Source organism: Chelonia mydas, chromosome 8 (genome assembly GCF_015237465.2).
Source record: "Chelonia mydas isolate rCheMyd1 chromosome 8, rCheMyd1.pri.v2, whole genome shotgun sequence".
NCBI classification, from domain to species: Eukaryota; Metazoa; Chordata; order Testudines; family Cheloniidae; genus Chelonia; species Chelonia mydas.
Window position 1 is genome coordinate 70,637,084 of NC_057854.1, and position 16,268 is coordinate 70,653,351.

The 16,268-nt window shown below is 38.6% G+C and overlaps 1 protein-coding gene across 8 annotated transcripts in view; it reads left to right on the plus strand.

Annotated features, from left to right (window-relative positions):
* DPYD (dihydropyrimidine dehydrogenase) overlaps positions 1-16,268 on the plus strand; it is a 558,093-nt gene that overhangs the window by 185,771 nt on the left and 356,054 nt on the right. For all 8 annotated transcript variants that reach the window (XM_043553083.1, XM_037907332.2, XM_043553087.1 and 5 more), the window contains 2 exons: positions 900-987; positions 15,365-15,526. In XM_043553083.1, the coding sequence (XP_043409018.1) occupies positions 900-987; positions 15,365-15,526 (250 nt within the window). The remainder of the gene's footprint in view (positions 1-899; positions 988-15,364; positions 15,527-16,268) is intronic.

The window sequence follows — 16,268 nt, forward strand, 5'->3', positions numbered from 1 at the left end:
GAACTTCATTAATGAATTTCATCTGTTTACAGTTGGGAAAACTAAGGCACACAGACCTTGCCTAAGATCACAGAAGAATTTGTTATAGAGCCAGATCTAGAAAAAAAATATATTTTCAGATTGTGAGGATATATTAGCTGTTTGTGAAGCAGATACTACAGGGATGAATACCACTATGATGAAATTAATAATTCTCTTCAGAGCAGGGTTTGAATGGTATTTAGTAAATAAGGCCTGTGCCCATGCATTGAATAATGAGGAATACAAATAAAGAGAAAAATCAAATAGCTACTCATTCAGTGAGCACTATCCATCCTGTGCACTGAACAAGGCCGGGGTCCAATGGAAAAAATAGTATGATTATATAATAAGACTGTGCTTGGCACAAGGGCTCCCAAATACTGTTCAATGGATAATAAAAATTGTGGCATTTCCTATCTTTTGAGTGCTTAACTTTTCAGCCTTAACATTCTTTTAACATATTTGTGTATGTAATATAGCAATAGATTGCACATTCAGAATAGTGGATTTTATGGATCTGCTTGTTATTGAAGAAGGATGCTCTTCTGGCTAAAACACCCAACTAAAGAGATCAGAGTTCTCTTTTTGGCTCATTGCAGCCTTCTTGTCTGGCTTAGGCTATTTGTTTAACATATCTGTGCTTGAACATCCCCACCTTTAAAATGTGGATGATAAAACTTACCTCACTATATTGTTGTGAGAGTTAATTCAATAATGTTTACAAAGCACTTTGAAATACTTATATGAAAGTCTCTATAGAAATGTAAAGTATTATTTTTTTAGACTTATCAACTTTATCCATGTGTACATGAAAAAACTTATGCTATTGGCAGTATTTGTACTGTATGTCTCCTTAACTCATTTAATTTTTTCCCTAGGTGCTTAAAGTGTGCAGATGCCCCCTGTCAGAAGAGCTGCCCAACTAATCTAGACATCAAGTCATTTATCACAAGTATTGCAAACAAGGTAAAAGCAGGCTCACAGTAGTAAATGAAACGCAAGAACAGCAGTTGCTTGCTTTCTCTTTGTGTGATTGAATTACAATCCTTATCTTTGTAGACTCTAATAAAATAATGTTTAGAACAGGAATGATCAAATTTAACAGATTCTTCTTAATTTTTAATTATTCTTACTGATATTGTTCTTTGGTGATATTGCAAATGCAAAGACTGTACGGTAAATCTGTTTCTTCAGCAGATTTATTTTTCTTTCAGATATTTGTTTTGGATGGATTTAACCAATTAATAGTATTGACAAAACGAAACACTTCAGTGTAACGAATTCACTGTATTGTTACCTGACTGAGCCCTTATAGTTACAAGACATTTTTTTTTCCATTAGAGAATAAATATTTTCAGGAAATTATTATAATTTTCTTAATAAAATTTGCTTTGGGCTGACACTTGGCATGCAGGTGCTCATCTCAGGGATGAATGTTTTTCATTACTATGGTTCAAGTAAATAAGCTTTATCATTTTTTATTCACAAAACCCAATAATATTAGTGAATTATTACAACAATAAATAGAATCAACTTTAATAAGGTGGAGTGTTTCCAGATGCTATCCTGTTAATGGAGAAAAAGATACTTTCTGTTGCCTTCAGATGTGTAAGTACCTTTTAACAATCAAAAATACAAATGTTGAACCTGACTGCACAGCTAACATGAAAATGTATGTCTGCATTAATCAGGCTGTGAGGGACATTCTAATCCTGAAAAGATATTAGTTACCACTTACCTTTTAAAAACGCATTTAAGTCTTTTGGTGATGCTTGATTTGCTGTTACTCCATCCAAACTTGGTGACTACTGGGAGGGCTTGAGGCTGTTTTGGGTGAGAGGTTTATAGAAGCAGCTGGCCTCATCTCCTGCTACCTGTCTCAGACACACATCCTGCTGGTGCTGGAGTCCACATAGCTAAAATGAGAGAAAAGTGGGTTTCATTTACACGTTGAGGGTAAGCCACATTTTGGGTGAGTTAACTTGTTTTTATTACATGTTGCATATTATATGAGCTGAAACCCTCATAGTAAATTCTATATATTAACAATCAACATTGGGACAAAAGGAGTTATTAAGACATATGTCGTTTATAACATAATTACATGTTTACATGGTTAACAATTATTGTGGAATTGTGTCCGGCATCTACATATAGACTGCTCTGTTAAATAATCTGTTATGCCAATGCAGCATTTATTTTTTTGAATGCCAGGCATCTGTTTCCACTGGTACTGTACTACTTTGAGGCATATCACTTCTTAATGCATCCTTGAAATACAGTGAAACAAAGAAGCCCTGAACAGAGAAGATTCAAAGCAGTAATGAATCTGCTGGTTTCCCTTCCCATTACATTATTATACCCTAAAACCTAAAGCAAATTTCAATATGGAAGCATTGTAGCACGGTGGTTTCTCCCCTTCAAGGGCAATGTCTCTTTTAAGAATTGGTGTTCAGGAAGAATTAGCAGAACCTAACTGGGAATGGGGACCAGGTGTGAGTCAGAGACCCGCTCTGAGCTCAGTCAAAGGGGGAGCTATGAGAGACATACAGGGAGGAGCTGTGAGGTAAAATGGATATCTGGGGCTTGTGGAAGTCTTTCTGAAGTGAAGCACAGCTTCAGGAAGGAGGGCTTGGTTATCCTGTTCCAAGGGGAAGCTGGGGGTTGAGAGAAGCCTGCTAGGATTACAGTAAAGCCCAAGGAAGGAGGACTCTGCTAACTCTGTCCCAAGGGAGATGGTGTTTAAACCCAGGATTGGGACTAGGAAAGACCTGAGAGAAAAGACTCTCCAGAGAGAGTACATAGGTACATAAGAAGAGGTGCAGGGAGGGAGAGTGAATAAGGGTTTGAGTTACAGGGCAGATAGTCCAGTTGTTTAGGGTTCCAATGGCAGGGAACCCAGAGTAAAGGGTGGGGGTGGGTTCCCCCTATGCTATTACCCTGAGAGAATGTACAGAGACCCCTGCTGTTAAGAGGAGGAAGAAGTGATTGACGAGAACCCTGAAGGGCTGGAAGATGAAAAGTTGAAGGCTGTTGTGTGCAGCGTGGGCCTGAGGTTAGAGGGAGAGCTGTTTTTCTTGGACTTTCATTATCATGGTCACCTCAGCAATTGAACTATGCTGAAGTCCCAGAGAACCGTCACCGATGAGGGGAAACTGAGGCATGGTGACTGCAGTGCCACAAGGACGGGATATGTTCTGGGATTGCATCCTGCTACAGGCATGTTGAGATAATATTAAGGGTCTGATTTTAATGTTGTTGGGTAAAATCCTGACCCAGCTGAAATCAGCGGGAAGACTCCTATTGACTTAAATAGGGCGAGGATTACACCAGTTGTGTACGGGCTATATAGATCTGGTACTTTCCTTAACACTTAGTTCTGTGTGATTGTTTTATGTCACATCTCCCAAAGCTGTCATGGGATGTGTAGGCACTCAGTCAATCTGTGGTTTGGCCCAGTGTGAGTAACTTGACCAGTTGCTACTTTATTAGGAAGTTCTGCTTTAGAAAAAGAATGGCATAGCACAGCCATTCTCTAAGGGTATGTCTACACTACGAAATTAGGTCAAATTTATAGAAGTCAGTTTTTTAGAAATCATTTTTATGTATTCGAGTGTGTGTGTCCCCACAGAAAATGCTCTAAGTGCATTAAGTGCATTAACTCGGCGGAGTGCTTCCACAGTACCGAGGCAAGCGTCGACTTCCGGAGTGTTGCACTGTGGGTAGCTATCTCACAGTTCCCGCAGTCTCCGGAAATGAGATTCAAAAGTTTGCGGTTCTTTTCCTGTCTACCTAGCCAGTGCATCTGAGTTGAGAGTGCTGTCCAGAGCGGTCACAATGGAGCACTCTGGGATAGCTCCCGGAGGCCAATACCATCGAATTGTGTCCACAGTATCCCAAATTCGACCCAACAAGGCTGCTTTAAGTGCTAATCCACTTGTCAGGGGTGGAGTAAGGAAATCGATTTTAAGAGCCCTTTAAGTCGAAAAAAAGGGCTTCATCGTGTGGACAGGTGCAGGTTTACATCGATTTAATGCTGCTAAATTCGACCTAAAGTCCTAGTGTAGACCAGGGCTTAAGAACTTCAGTGTTCCTTAGGGGAAAATCTAAAACCTCAAATTACTCTGCAATTACTAACATGCAGTCATAGCCTGACTTGCATGGCTCTTAGGGACCCTCCATGCCCATAACTACAATCTCCTTTCAGAAGCAGTAACTTTTACAGAGAAGGGCTCAACAATATTTTTTGCCTGACGCTGGTGCCTGAAAAATGTGACAAGACTGACAGTGTTGTTGAACACAGCACAATGATGGCTTAAAAAAAAAATCGAGTGATTACGCTTTCCTCATTGTGCTGGCCAAAATGTTAGGACAAAGATATATAGTCATTTACTGCGTCTGTAAAATCAGCTCTGCACCTCAGTGTTCTCAGTTCCCAGAATGAAGTTACATACAGCCTTATGTTACGCTCTCATACCCTAGACCATGTGGAGGAAATCTAAAGTTGTCCGGCTGTGTGAGTATCTCAGTGTTACAGGTGTACTGTAAATTAAAATTAACATTAGTAGTTTAAAAAAAAAAGCCCCCAAAATGAAACAAACTGATATGCTCAGGAACCAGTCTAGGTGATGGTGCCATGCAGAAGAGACCAGAGAGATTCTCCCTTCTCCATCCTGCTCCCAAATCACCACCAATGCCTATACCTCCCCCCGTTCATGCTCCTACCAGCTTCCTAGGGACACAATACTCTACAATCTCTACTCCTCAAGAACCTTTAGATGCAAATCTCCCTGACTCCTATCATTTTCTAGCCCCTACGACTTTACTAACAGGCCCCAGTTTAGATCAGGATCCCAATGTGCGAGGAACTGTACAAACACACAGAGAGACATTGTCCCTGCCTCAAAGAGTTTACAGCTTAAGTAGATAAGAGAGGCAAAGGGTGGGAGATAAACAGAGGCACACAAAGGTGAAATGACTTGCTCAAGATCACACAGAAGGACAGAGGTAGAGCTGAGATTAGAATCCATCTCTCCACCCTTCTAGTCCTAGGCCATTTCCTCTAGGTCAGGGGTCGGCAACCTTCGGCCAGGGTCAGGGTCAGGGTAATCTGCTGGCGGGCCATCAGACAGTTTGTTTACGTTGACTATCCGCAGGCACAGCCTTCCGCTGGTCCCAGTGGCTGTGGTTCACTGTTCCCAGTCAATGGGAGCTGTGGGAAGTGGTACAGGCTGCAGGGATGTGCTGGTCGCCACTTCCCACAGCTCCCGTTGGCCAGGAATGGCGAACCATGGCCACTGCAAGCTGCATGTGGTCACACCTGGAGATGATCAACGTAAACAAAACGTCTCATGGCCCGCCAGTGGATTACCCTGACGGGCCACATGCCGAAAGTTGCCAACCCCTGCTCTAAGTCACTCTGCCTTCTATGTAGATTTGTGGATGATTACAAGTATGTATATGACATTTTTAGGACTGATCAAAAAGCAGAAAAGGTAGTTTTAGTGAATACATTTGAAATTTGTTTTCATTTTGAAAAATTTGAAATAGACTAAATTTTTGGTTCCTCAAATTGTTTTGCAGAATTTTCAATTGGTTTTTTTCTTTAATTAAAATCATCATTGAAAGTGCCATCAAAACTTTTTTGTTGACTGAAAAAAATTGATATGATAAGATTTTAAAGAAACTCACATTTTGACAAACGTGAATTGACAATATCATGTGTTTTGTTAAAAAATCATTTTCTAAAGAGACCATTTTTGATGAAAAATATTTTACTTTGAAATATCTTCTGTCATTTGCATCTTGTTAAGAAACAACTGTTAATAATTTTAATCTGATTACCTATGAAAACTCCTGTTGGTGTCTAGACAGAATATTCTCTTGACCAGTGAAAGGTTGAAACTTGGAAGATTCAAGTGTTTAGTAAGAAATCCAGAAAATCTGGATGCTTAGCTGGACCTGTTGAGGTCCCCCTTCTTCTCAATCTACTCCTGTCCTTACCATATTCCTCTCTCACCCCTCAACAAGCTCCTGTTCTCCTGCAGTAGGTTCCTTCACTATCTCACCTTTCTAAGGCCCTCAAGCACATCTAGCCCAGCAACTTCCTCACCCTCACCAATGGACAGTCTTCCTCCCTCACCTGGGGGAAGCTCCAGAGCAGATTATATTTGCAGACAATACTGTAGCTAAGAGAATTTCCAGACTGGGTTAAATCTCAAAATGGTGATGTGCAGGGAGAAGGAAGTTTTCATGGATTCCAAGGCCAGAGGGGAATGTTGTAATCATCTAGTTTGACATCCTCTGTAACACAGGCTATAGAACTTCCCCAAAATAATTCCTAGAGCATATATTTTAGAAAAAACATCCAACCTCAATTTAAAAATGGTTAGTGATGGAGAAGCTGCCATGACTCTTGGTAAATTGTTCCAGTGATGATTACCCTCCCTGATGAAAATGTATGCCTTATTTTCAGACTGAATTTGTCTAGCTTCAACTTTCAGCCACTGGATCTTATAATACCTTTCTCTGCTGGATCGAAGTGCCCATTTTAAATATTTGTTCGCCATGTAGATACTTGTGAATTGTAATCAAGTCACCCCTTAACCATCTTTTTGTTAAATTAAAATGTAAAATTCTTAAATGCCTGGTCTACACTTAAAAGTTAGATTGACCTAGTTACGTCACTCAGGACTGTGAAAAATTTCTTGCCTGGGTACTGTAGTTAGGCCAACCTAACCCCCAGTTTAGACGCAGCTAGGTTGATGGAAGGATTCTTTTGTTGACCTAGCTACCACCTCTCGGAGAGGTGGATTAATTGCAAAGATGGGAAAACCTCTTTCATTGATACAGGCAGCATCCACACTATGGCAGCATAGCTGGAGCACAGTAGCAGCTGTAGTATAGACATGCCCTAAAACATACTATACGAACCAGTTTGCCTACCCTTCATTGTGTCCATATTCTTTCACAAAGTATTTGGTAGTATGACATTCAGGTATTCTTTTAAACTGGTTTTATTATAAACAAAGCTGTTTAAACAGTGGCTTACTGAAAATGTATTCTTTTGTCAGCTATTTAAGGACTCCATTCTATGTAGTATGTTTTGTTGAAAAAAAACTACTGAGCAATCATAAAAGGTCAGGGATTCTTGTTCTCTAAAGCCTGAGGCTTTTTAGATATTTACAGGCCATGTACAACGTAGGCCATTCCAAGGTGCTCTGCAAGTAGACCTCAACTCGGGGGTGGGGGGGGCGGTCTTTCTGGGTTGAGAGGGTAATTGAATTGCTAGGCTCAATGAGCCTTGGGCCTCTTTGAGAAAAGGATGTCACTTGTGCTGTATTGTGTCAGGCTTCTGTGATTCAGTAGAGTTTATACCAAAACTTACATTCTTCCTTTTCATACAAACTGGATTACAGCTCTACTTTCCAAAGGTACAATCTATTCTATTGTATCTTCCCAGTCAGCATTACTCAGTAGCCTTCCTACAGACTGTTGTTTGCAATTGAATCTCTCAATAGGTGAGATGCAACTTTAGATTCACCATACTGTGAATATTAGTTTATTTTTTTAAACTTTATTTTATTTTTTTTAAAAAAGATGACAGACAAGTATTCTTTCTAAACTGCTTTTTGGAGACCATTTATATTTAACTATGATGTTTAAACTGTAGTTGTTGAATTTTTAAAAAAACTTGTTCTAAAGATTAAGGGTGTCATGTTTTATTGATCTTGTCATTTAAAATTAAATCTGCAAAGATACAAGTACTTACAAGCTATAGGAGAAGGATTTTTTTCTTCTTGTGTCTTACCTACTTGTAAGAGTGGTGTTAGGATTTTAGACCCAGCCAGCAGGCTTGTGCCCTGAGCCTTCGCCCCATCCCAGTTTGTTGAGGCAGGGAAGACGGCATGGCAGAATGAAGCTCCCACGGGGTAGGATCCATTAAAGGACCTTATAGCAGTTGTGGATCTTATTGCTGCCCGGAAGCAACTTTAGGCATTGTTGGGGCCTCAGGAATCAGGGAGTCACAATCAACTCCCTGATGTTCCCCAACCCTGCTTTCCATCCTGTCCCACAATTGCGTAGTCTACCTGCCTGTGCAGTGAGACAGTCTCAGTGTGTCTCATTGTCTGGCACCTTCAGTATCTACCGGTTGTTCTGACAAGACTGTGTTGGTGCTATAGATTCCTGTGAATGGTATTAGCCATAGGAATCAGTGGATACTGACTGTGACAGGATGCTACCAATTGATCCCTTTGTAAGCCAGCACCCTGACAAGTGAGAACCCAGTAAAAGGACACTGGGTGTAGTTAGAGTAGGAGGGATTTAGGTAGTTTGTATTTTGGGAAGGTACAAGGGATTACTTGTACCTGTAGGGAGCCTGATGTGCTAATGAGGTAATTAGCTTACCAGCTAGGTAGCTCTTAGAAGAAAGCAAGCGGTATAAAAGTCTGAGCCAGGGAGCAGGAATGGGCTCCACATAACTGCTGCTATGTTAAGATGTACCTGGAGTACCGGGACTGAAGCCAAACTGCCCTGAATCAACAAGGGGCATCATTTCTCAACAGTCTTTGCATGTAGAAGTAAGTCTTCCCTTAGCAAAGATGGTTATCAACTCCCATTATTTTTAGCAAAACTGAAGACTGGCTTCCCTCAGGAAAGATGTATTTTGTGGATAAGGGGCTGGACATGAAACTATGAAGAGGTAGGGGAATGTGGTGAGCATGAGGGAGCTTGACAAAGTGCTGGAGGAGCCAGAGAGGGTGCAGAGGGAAGTAGTGTGCAAGCGAGAGGTTCAGAGAAATGCATGGGGTAAGAAGAGACTAAAGGGCCTGGGGGGAATGTAGATTGCATAGGAGAGATGGAGAGATTGGGTAATATGGCGTGTAGGGAGGAAGACTGAGGGTTATGGGGAATGTGTACTGCTGGGGGCTGGAGGGTGCGGGTTAAAAGAGAAGGGAAATGTTAGAGATAGGATCTTATAAATGAAAAGGAGTACTTGTGGCACCTTAGAGACTAATCAATTTATTTGAGCATAAGCTTTCATGAGCTACAGCTCACTTCTGTAGCTCATGAAAGCTTATGCTCAAATAAATTGGTTAGTCTCTATGGTGCCACAAGTACTCCTTTTCTTTTTGCGAATACAGACTAACACGGCTGCTACTCTGAAACCTGATCTTATAAATGGAAAGTGAGGGAAAATAAGGGTGCAGATGTAATAAGGGAAATGGGAGACAGGAAACAGTGAGGGAACAGCGGGAGAGAATGTGAATGGGAGAGAGGCTATGTGAGGTTGGAAGGGAGGTGGAGAAGAGAAAGAAACAGGATTGTGATAAGTGAGAGGAATGGAGAGAATAGAATAATTCCTCCCCCACTCCAGAGGGACATCTGCATCCCATTGAGAATGTCTTATAAAATCATGACTCAGAATTCAGATGTAAAATAGTATAATTGTGATACTGTTAATACAATTAGTAGATTGTAAAAGAGGCTTAAGCGGCTGTAAAATTGGTAAGAACTGCAAATATGCATTACAGTTTTTAAGAAAAATTCATGGGGCTCCATGTTTTTGAAAGTACAGTTTTACTCAGTTTTCTTTCTAAATCTCTACATATTTCAAGTCACTAAGTACAAAAAACATTTAAAAGAAAAATAGTAATGGTGTTAAATTGATGTACTTGAAACAGTGACTTTTCTTGAGAAGTCTATTTGTAGTTGGTGTAATGGAATGGCTGACAGCTGGTTTCAGTTGCAGTAGTATAATTATGTGGAATAGACTTGTTGCAATGACACTGTGTCAATTAAGGAATCTCTCACATTCTAGACTACAAAGAACAAAATGACAGTACAAGATATTCCTTTCCCTCTTTTTCATAAAAAGATAGTGACACTGTGTGAAATTACAGTTCTGTTATGATGACATAAGTCAAATGATGTGAAAGTTTTCTGGATTGATTAAATAGCAGCCCAGCATTGTAATATAGAATATATGTGATATTTGATAACTCACTCTTCTGTTTTGTTCATTCTACTTTGAAATAATGGGGGGGGGTGAGTTTATTCCAATTTGAACTGATGTGCATAGATATAAATGTGTTGGGTTGTTGATACCTATCTTCTTTATCAGTATATGTTTTTCAATTGTTGTTCCTTATGTAATTTTCAACAACAATATTTGACCCAACACATTTTGATTTTTGTAAAAACTTAAGAAAACATAGATAACAGTGGACAGGAGGTGAAAGTAATTTTCTTGGAAATTTTGTTTTGTAATTGTGTCCATTTTTAAACATTTCACCAAGAGACAAAAAAAGAAGTGAACACTGTTTTATTCCCTCCCCTCCCTTCCCCCTCCCACCTTTCTGCTTTCACTCCACCCCATCTCCACATCCTGGCTAAGCCAATGCTTTCATTCTTTTTATACAGAACACAATCCTGCAGTCACTTTGTTGTATCTGTGAAAACTACAATATCAGAAAGTCATGATCTATGTGAAATTTATATGAAGTGTGCTTAAATTAGATGAATGAATAGATGCTGTAAGAATTTCCTGATATTAAATGTAATTTCTTTTCATCTTACTGTATTGATCCTACATGTTTTAATAGGTTTTCTCAAGTAAAAAAAGTCTCATTTGCATGCAAATTATGTAATACTTCCAAGTGATACATGTGGATATCCTCCTCTGCCTGCTTTCCACTGATTATTGACGTCTGTGTAAGGCTCGTTTCTGTTCTCTCCCTTACCAAGGTGTATTTATTGGCATTTTGATGAAGAAAACCAAAAAACATCCTATCCAGTTAGATTAATTTATTTCTGTGGAAGTGCCTAGGAAAATATATTTTATGCATCAAGGCATGAGGAGGCATTTATTCCATTTAAATAAAACAATCACCAAAGCATTCTAGTTCTCGACCTGCTTCCTCCCTGATGTCTACAAGAATTAGCCAACTGAGTCATCTGCTTATTAATTTGTATGTATTTAAAAATATCCCAAACTATTTTACTTCTAAATTATTTTTGTTTTAGGTTGTGTAGTAACCTTTGCTGAGTCATCCTCCCTCCAACGGCACTGTCTAGCTACTCCTTGCTCCATCATGTCTGATATTAGTTCATAAACTCCTCCGGGTAGGGGTCAGATCGCTTTTCCTCTTTTGTGAGGGATCTAGCATACCCTTGGGCTCTGTAAAATAATTGTTATGGTTGTGTTATATGAATATGATCAAGACTCCCATTAATTTAATTGAGAATTGGAATAAGTGCTAAATAAGTGTTTGCAATTATATAATGTCAGTATTTTCAATATTAGAGGTACTTTCCTTATATAAGAAGTATCAGAAAAGACTGAAGATACTGAGGTAACTGTCTCAATTAAAATTGGCAAGATTTTAAGGGTTCCCTCCATAAATCACTTAAAGATCTTCAGATGGATGGTGTCATATAGGTGCAAAGTATTCATATTCATTATTTGTTAATTTGTCTCTGCCATATGCAAAATGGCTTGTTGCTGTAGTACAATAGTACTATAATTTTCAGCAGCATATTAAAACTAGATTATACTTCCTTTCCTGATTAGTTTTTGTAAAAGTTTAGAAAAATGTATTCTCTGTAATGATGTCTGGCATGTGTTACATGAGAAATCAGTATAGTAAAGAAGGGATAAATACACAGAAACAAACCATCACAGAGTTGCAAAGTATTTTAGCTGTTGTACTAAGGATTTTCCTCTCTTTTCTGCAGTGTTTGTAGTTGATAATTAGTAACTTGAATGCCTATAAAGTAGCATAGTTGGTCTTCAGCAAGCAAGCACTAATATAACTAGTAAGTCAACTAAGCAAAGGTGTGTGGAAAAATCCAAATCACCTACCTCCGATCTATAATTCTAAATTCTTCATATTTCTAAAATGTGTTTTACTAATACTATATGCTTCCTTAGGACAACCTACCTTGTGTTGTCCTAAAATTTCCTTTCTGGAATAAAGTTGCTGTTTCAGCAAGTGACAGTTATGCACAATTATGAGAAACATCATAGGTCTCCTGAAAACATAGCTTATAGCAGCAGGATCTGTATAACATCACAATAAAATTCTCCCAAATGGGCTAGTTAGCCGCTCATGATAGGTGAATTTGGACAGGATCAGAAATTGAGTATTTGGTTCAGTGACTGATTAAAAACTATGGTAGCTTATCTGAAACATAGTCATTATTTTAGAAAAATATTTTTAAAAGAAATACTGTTCCATATTATACTTAAATACAATACAGAAAACATCTAAATATTTTATTGTACTACAAAACTGGGGTCATAGAACATGAGAGCTTTTCACTAAGATTACCAGTTCAAATCAAGTACAGCTCAGAACAGACTGAAGGCAAATCCTAAGCTTGAAGTTACTTGGGCAGCTCATTTGGGAAGGTGACAAGGATTTCATCTTGAAAGTTACCATCTGATACCTGTTAAGTAGACCCTGTAAAATGACTTATACTAATCAATGAATAGCTAGCTCTCATTATAGTGGAGGCCCTTATTATCCCTGTTTCAAACATGAGGAGACCTGAGGCATACAGAAGTGAAGTGGTTTGCCCAAGGTCACCCAGCAGGCTAGTTGCAGGGCTGGGAATAGAATACAGGTCTATTGTGCCCCAGTCCAGTGCTCTATCCACTAGGTTGCACTGCCCATGATGTTGATACTGTGTTGTTTCTGAGTAGACATATGTCCACATTACAGAATTGCCACCAGTAGAATTGACACTAATTGGCTTTCTTTTTGGCAGCCTAAGCAGAGAGGCTGAGTGAGCATTGAACCTAAATTCCCCTTTCACTTCTAGAGGTGATCCCTTTAGCACCAGGTTGAGGCGTAGTATTGAATCTGTGTGGATAGCTTGCAGTGCTGCTGCTTTTGGTATGCTTGTTCTCTGAATAAATAGCACTCTATAAGCTCTAGTTTTGTCAGTTTGGTGCCTTTTTATTGATCACTACATTCACTTAAAAATGTTAACACCACAAAACATTTTATACTACTTGGCATTGTGATATGTGGGGCATATCTCACAGTACTCGTATTGTAAAAGTCTATATATATAAAGATATGTAATGGCTGGATATCAAATCAATAAGTAATGTTCCTCAGCTTAAATTTAATCAAGATCATAATTCAATAACACAGCAAACAATCAACATGATTGAAATTAAATAATGGAGATTTCTAAGGAGGGTGCCACTGAAGCAAGGTGAAAATGTTTTAACTATTTTAACTATTTTATATATATATATGTATATATATATATATGTATTCTGTCTTAAAAGAAAATATTGTGAACATTGTACTGACCTATGATTAAAAATGATTCTTAAAGAGGAATAGTTAGCTAAAATGATAAACTAAGGATTTTAATTATCTGTATGCACCAATTTTAATTATGAAGCTTCAAAGATATATGAATCCTTAATTATCTTTCTTAGATGAAGTTACATTTGGTTATTGTAATTCTTTCTCTTGTACCAAAGTTGAAATCAACAAAGATAACCATCCTGGGCACAACAGCCCTCCTTCCCCTCCCCGACACAAAATATGAAGAAACCCAGCAGAATGTGAAGCAAAACCAAAATTTGAAAGTAATGAAAAATAGCTTGTTTGAATTCTGAAGACAAATGCCCAACAATTTAGCTCTGGGTGGTCCTTTTTCAGAGAAACAAGGAAACAATTCCTCTAGCCAATATTAAATATTGAACCTAATGTGCTGGATTCTCATTTACATTGAAGATCTGTTACACTACTCTGGCAGAATAAAGGAGCCATAAAGTGGGTGTAAATTACATTTTTAATCAGGTTAATTAAAAGCCACTTCTAGGCCCCTTTACATTGCCAGAGCAGTGAAAAGTGGACAACATAAATGGGAATCAGGCCCACTATCTCACTTTTATCTGTCACCACAGACAAAACATTTGAAGGAAGTCCCTTCACAAATGACTCGCTTAATTAACCAATTTTTTCCTATTTGTCCAAGACTAGAGCTTCCAACTGGTGTAGTAATTTAGGAGGAAACCCCATTGAAAATGTATGCATGGCTTTGTGATCTGTGTAATCATGGAATGGCCCGTGGAGTAGGCTCTGCAATATGTAGAAGAAAGGCTCAACTACTTCTACAAACTTGTTTCGTAAACATTGGAGCCCTCCTGGAATTCACTGTCCCTGACTGCATCATCTGGTTGAGCCTCTGAACATTATGCCCAGTCCTTTAATGTGCATCTTGGTTAATTAGAACTTTTCCAATCATATATGGCTTTTTTTTTTGTAACCCACATTTTGTTACATAATCAAATCTTGAAAATGCTCTGCATATTCACTACTTGAGTCTCATACTGTGGGATATTGTTCCCTTTGAAGGTGCACATTGCACACATATTATCCTGCTAAATGTGAAGGTTGAAAATAAAACTCTCCAGCTCTTCACTGTGAATGGCACCTGTCAATGAGCTCTACACCTCCCACTGGCTCTACAGCTTCTGATTCTTCTGAGCCAGTTATCGTCCTGGTTGGGAGAATGACTCCCTGGCACAGACCAGTGTAGTGTTAGACCAGCTCTGAAAACAATTTTCATTAAAAAGTTACTGGAGAATGAGATGTAGAAGAGGTGGCTGGAGAGAATGGAAAACAAGACCTTTCTTCTTGCAGTTGTTCATAGTTTGGAGAGGGTTGGAATGGTGCTCACTCTCATCTGCATTTGCCAGCACAAGCCCTCCAGGCCTCTTAATTAGTGCATGAGCCTGGTGCTGGTCCCCTGCATAGGCGTGACTTTCATCTTCCCATGATCAGTGGTGGTCTTTAGGGAAACCTCCGGCACACAAATGTTTCCTGGGCTCTTCTTGATAGTTGTTGTTGTTGTTGTTATTTATTAGGAAGTGAGTGAATGGAGAGAGGAGTTACATAGTGTCTGTTCACCAGCTGCATAATTGACTTAGGAATGGAGAGAGCACTTACTGGAGTGTAATACGCACAATATGTTATGTTTAAAATAAAACTGTAAATCCACTACACAACCCTAGAAAAATAACTGCAAATCAACATAAAACAAATTAGAATATTTTGATAATAAAAAAAGAAATAATTGAAATATTCTTAGCCTGCCATACAGTAAGATATATTCTGAATTTGTCCTCAATGCCTTTTCAACCATGATTGGTAATACACATATGTGACAAATTTGTGTCTTTAAATTTTATCAAAGGTGCAGTGTTATTTTACTAGCCACATAAAAGGAACAAAATTTTGGATTTCCTCTTACTTGAATCTCCTCTTCCCTGTTATATGGCATTATTGTTGATTTTGTTTTCTTCATGCAGAACTATTACGGGGCTGCCAAAATGATTCTTTCTGACAACCCACTGGGCCTGACATGCGGAATGGTATGTCCAACCTCAGATCTTTGTGTAGGAGGATGCAATTTATATGCTACAGAGGAGGGACCAATTAATATTGGTGGATTGCAGCAGTTTGCTACTGAGGTACGTAAGACATACAGATGGCTGGTATTTTTACATATGAACCAAAGAAATTTCTAATGATTAAATTTCTTATTGGTGATTTCATTAAATCAAACATGTTGGAATATGCTATATTGCTAAAGTAAAAATATAATGGATTAAAATAACTAGTACTTACCTTGAAGCACATTCAGTAATTTAGCTATTGAAAATAGCTTTTCACAATAAATTATTTCATAAGAACATATAGAGAACTAGTTGTAATCAAGAACGCAATTTAAAATTTGAGCTTGTCTACACAGCAGGTTACTGCGCAACAAACCAGCTTGCCACCCGGTAACATCACATGTGGACACTGCTATAGCACAGTGAAAGTCCTGGAGTGTGATTTGACTCATTACACCACCACACTCTAAGATTTTTAATAGAGAGAGGAAACTGGATTTAACAGAATTTCATTTTTTAAATTATTTAAGGTGCTGTTAGAAGCTAGATTAAGACTTTTTTTATTTAAATATGTTTTAAGTTCAGTGTCCTATATATATGTATGTACATTTATTTATTTATTGTATTTATGTATTGGAATGGCTTTACATTGCAAATATATGAACTTATTTTGGGCCAAAACCCATTTCCTTATGCCACTCCCTAACTCTTCCACATGGGGCAGAGAGAACCCAAAAAGGCAGCAAAAGTAGTGCACTTCCACTTTGTGGTGGGGAGAGGTGTTTAGTTTCAGAGAGCCTCCCTCTCTGAAAGGGAC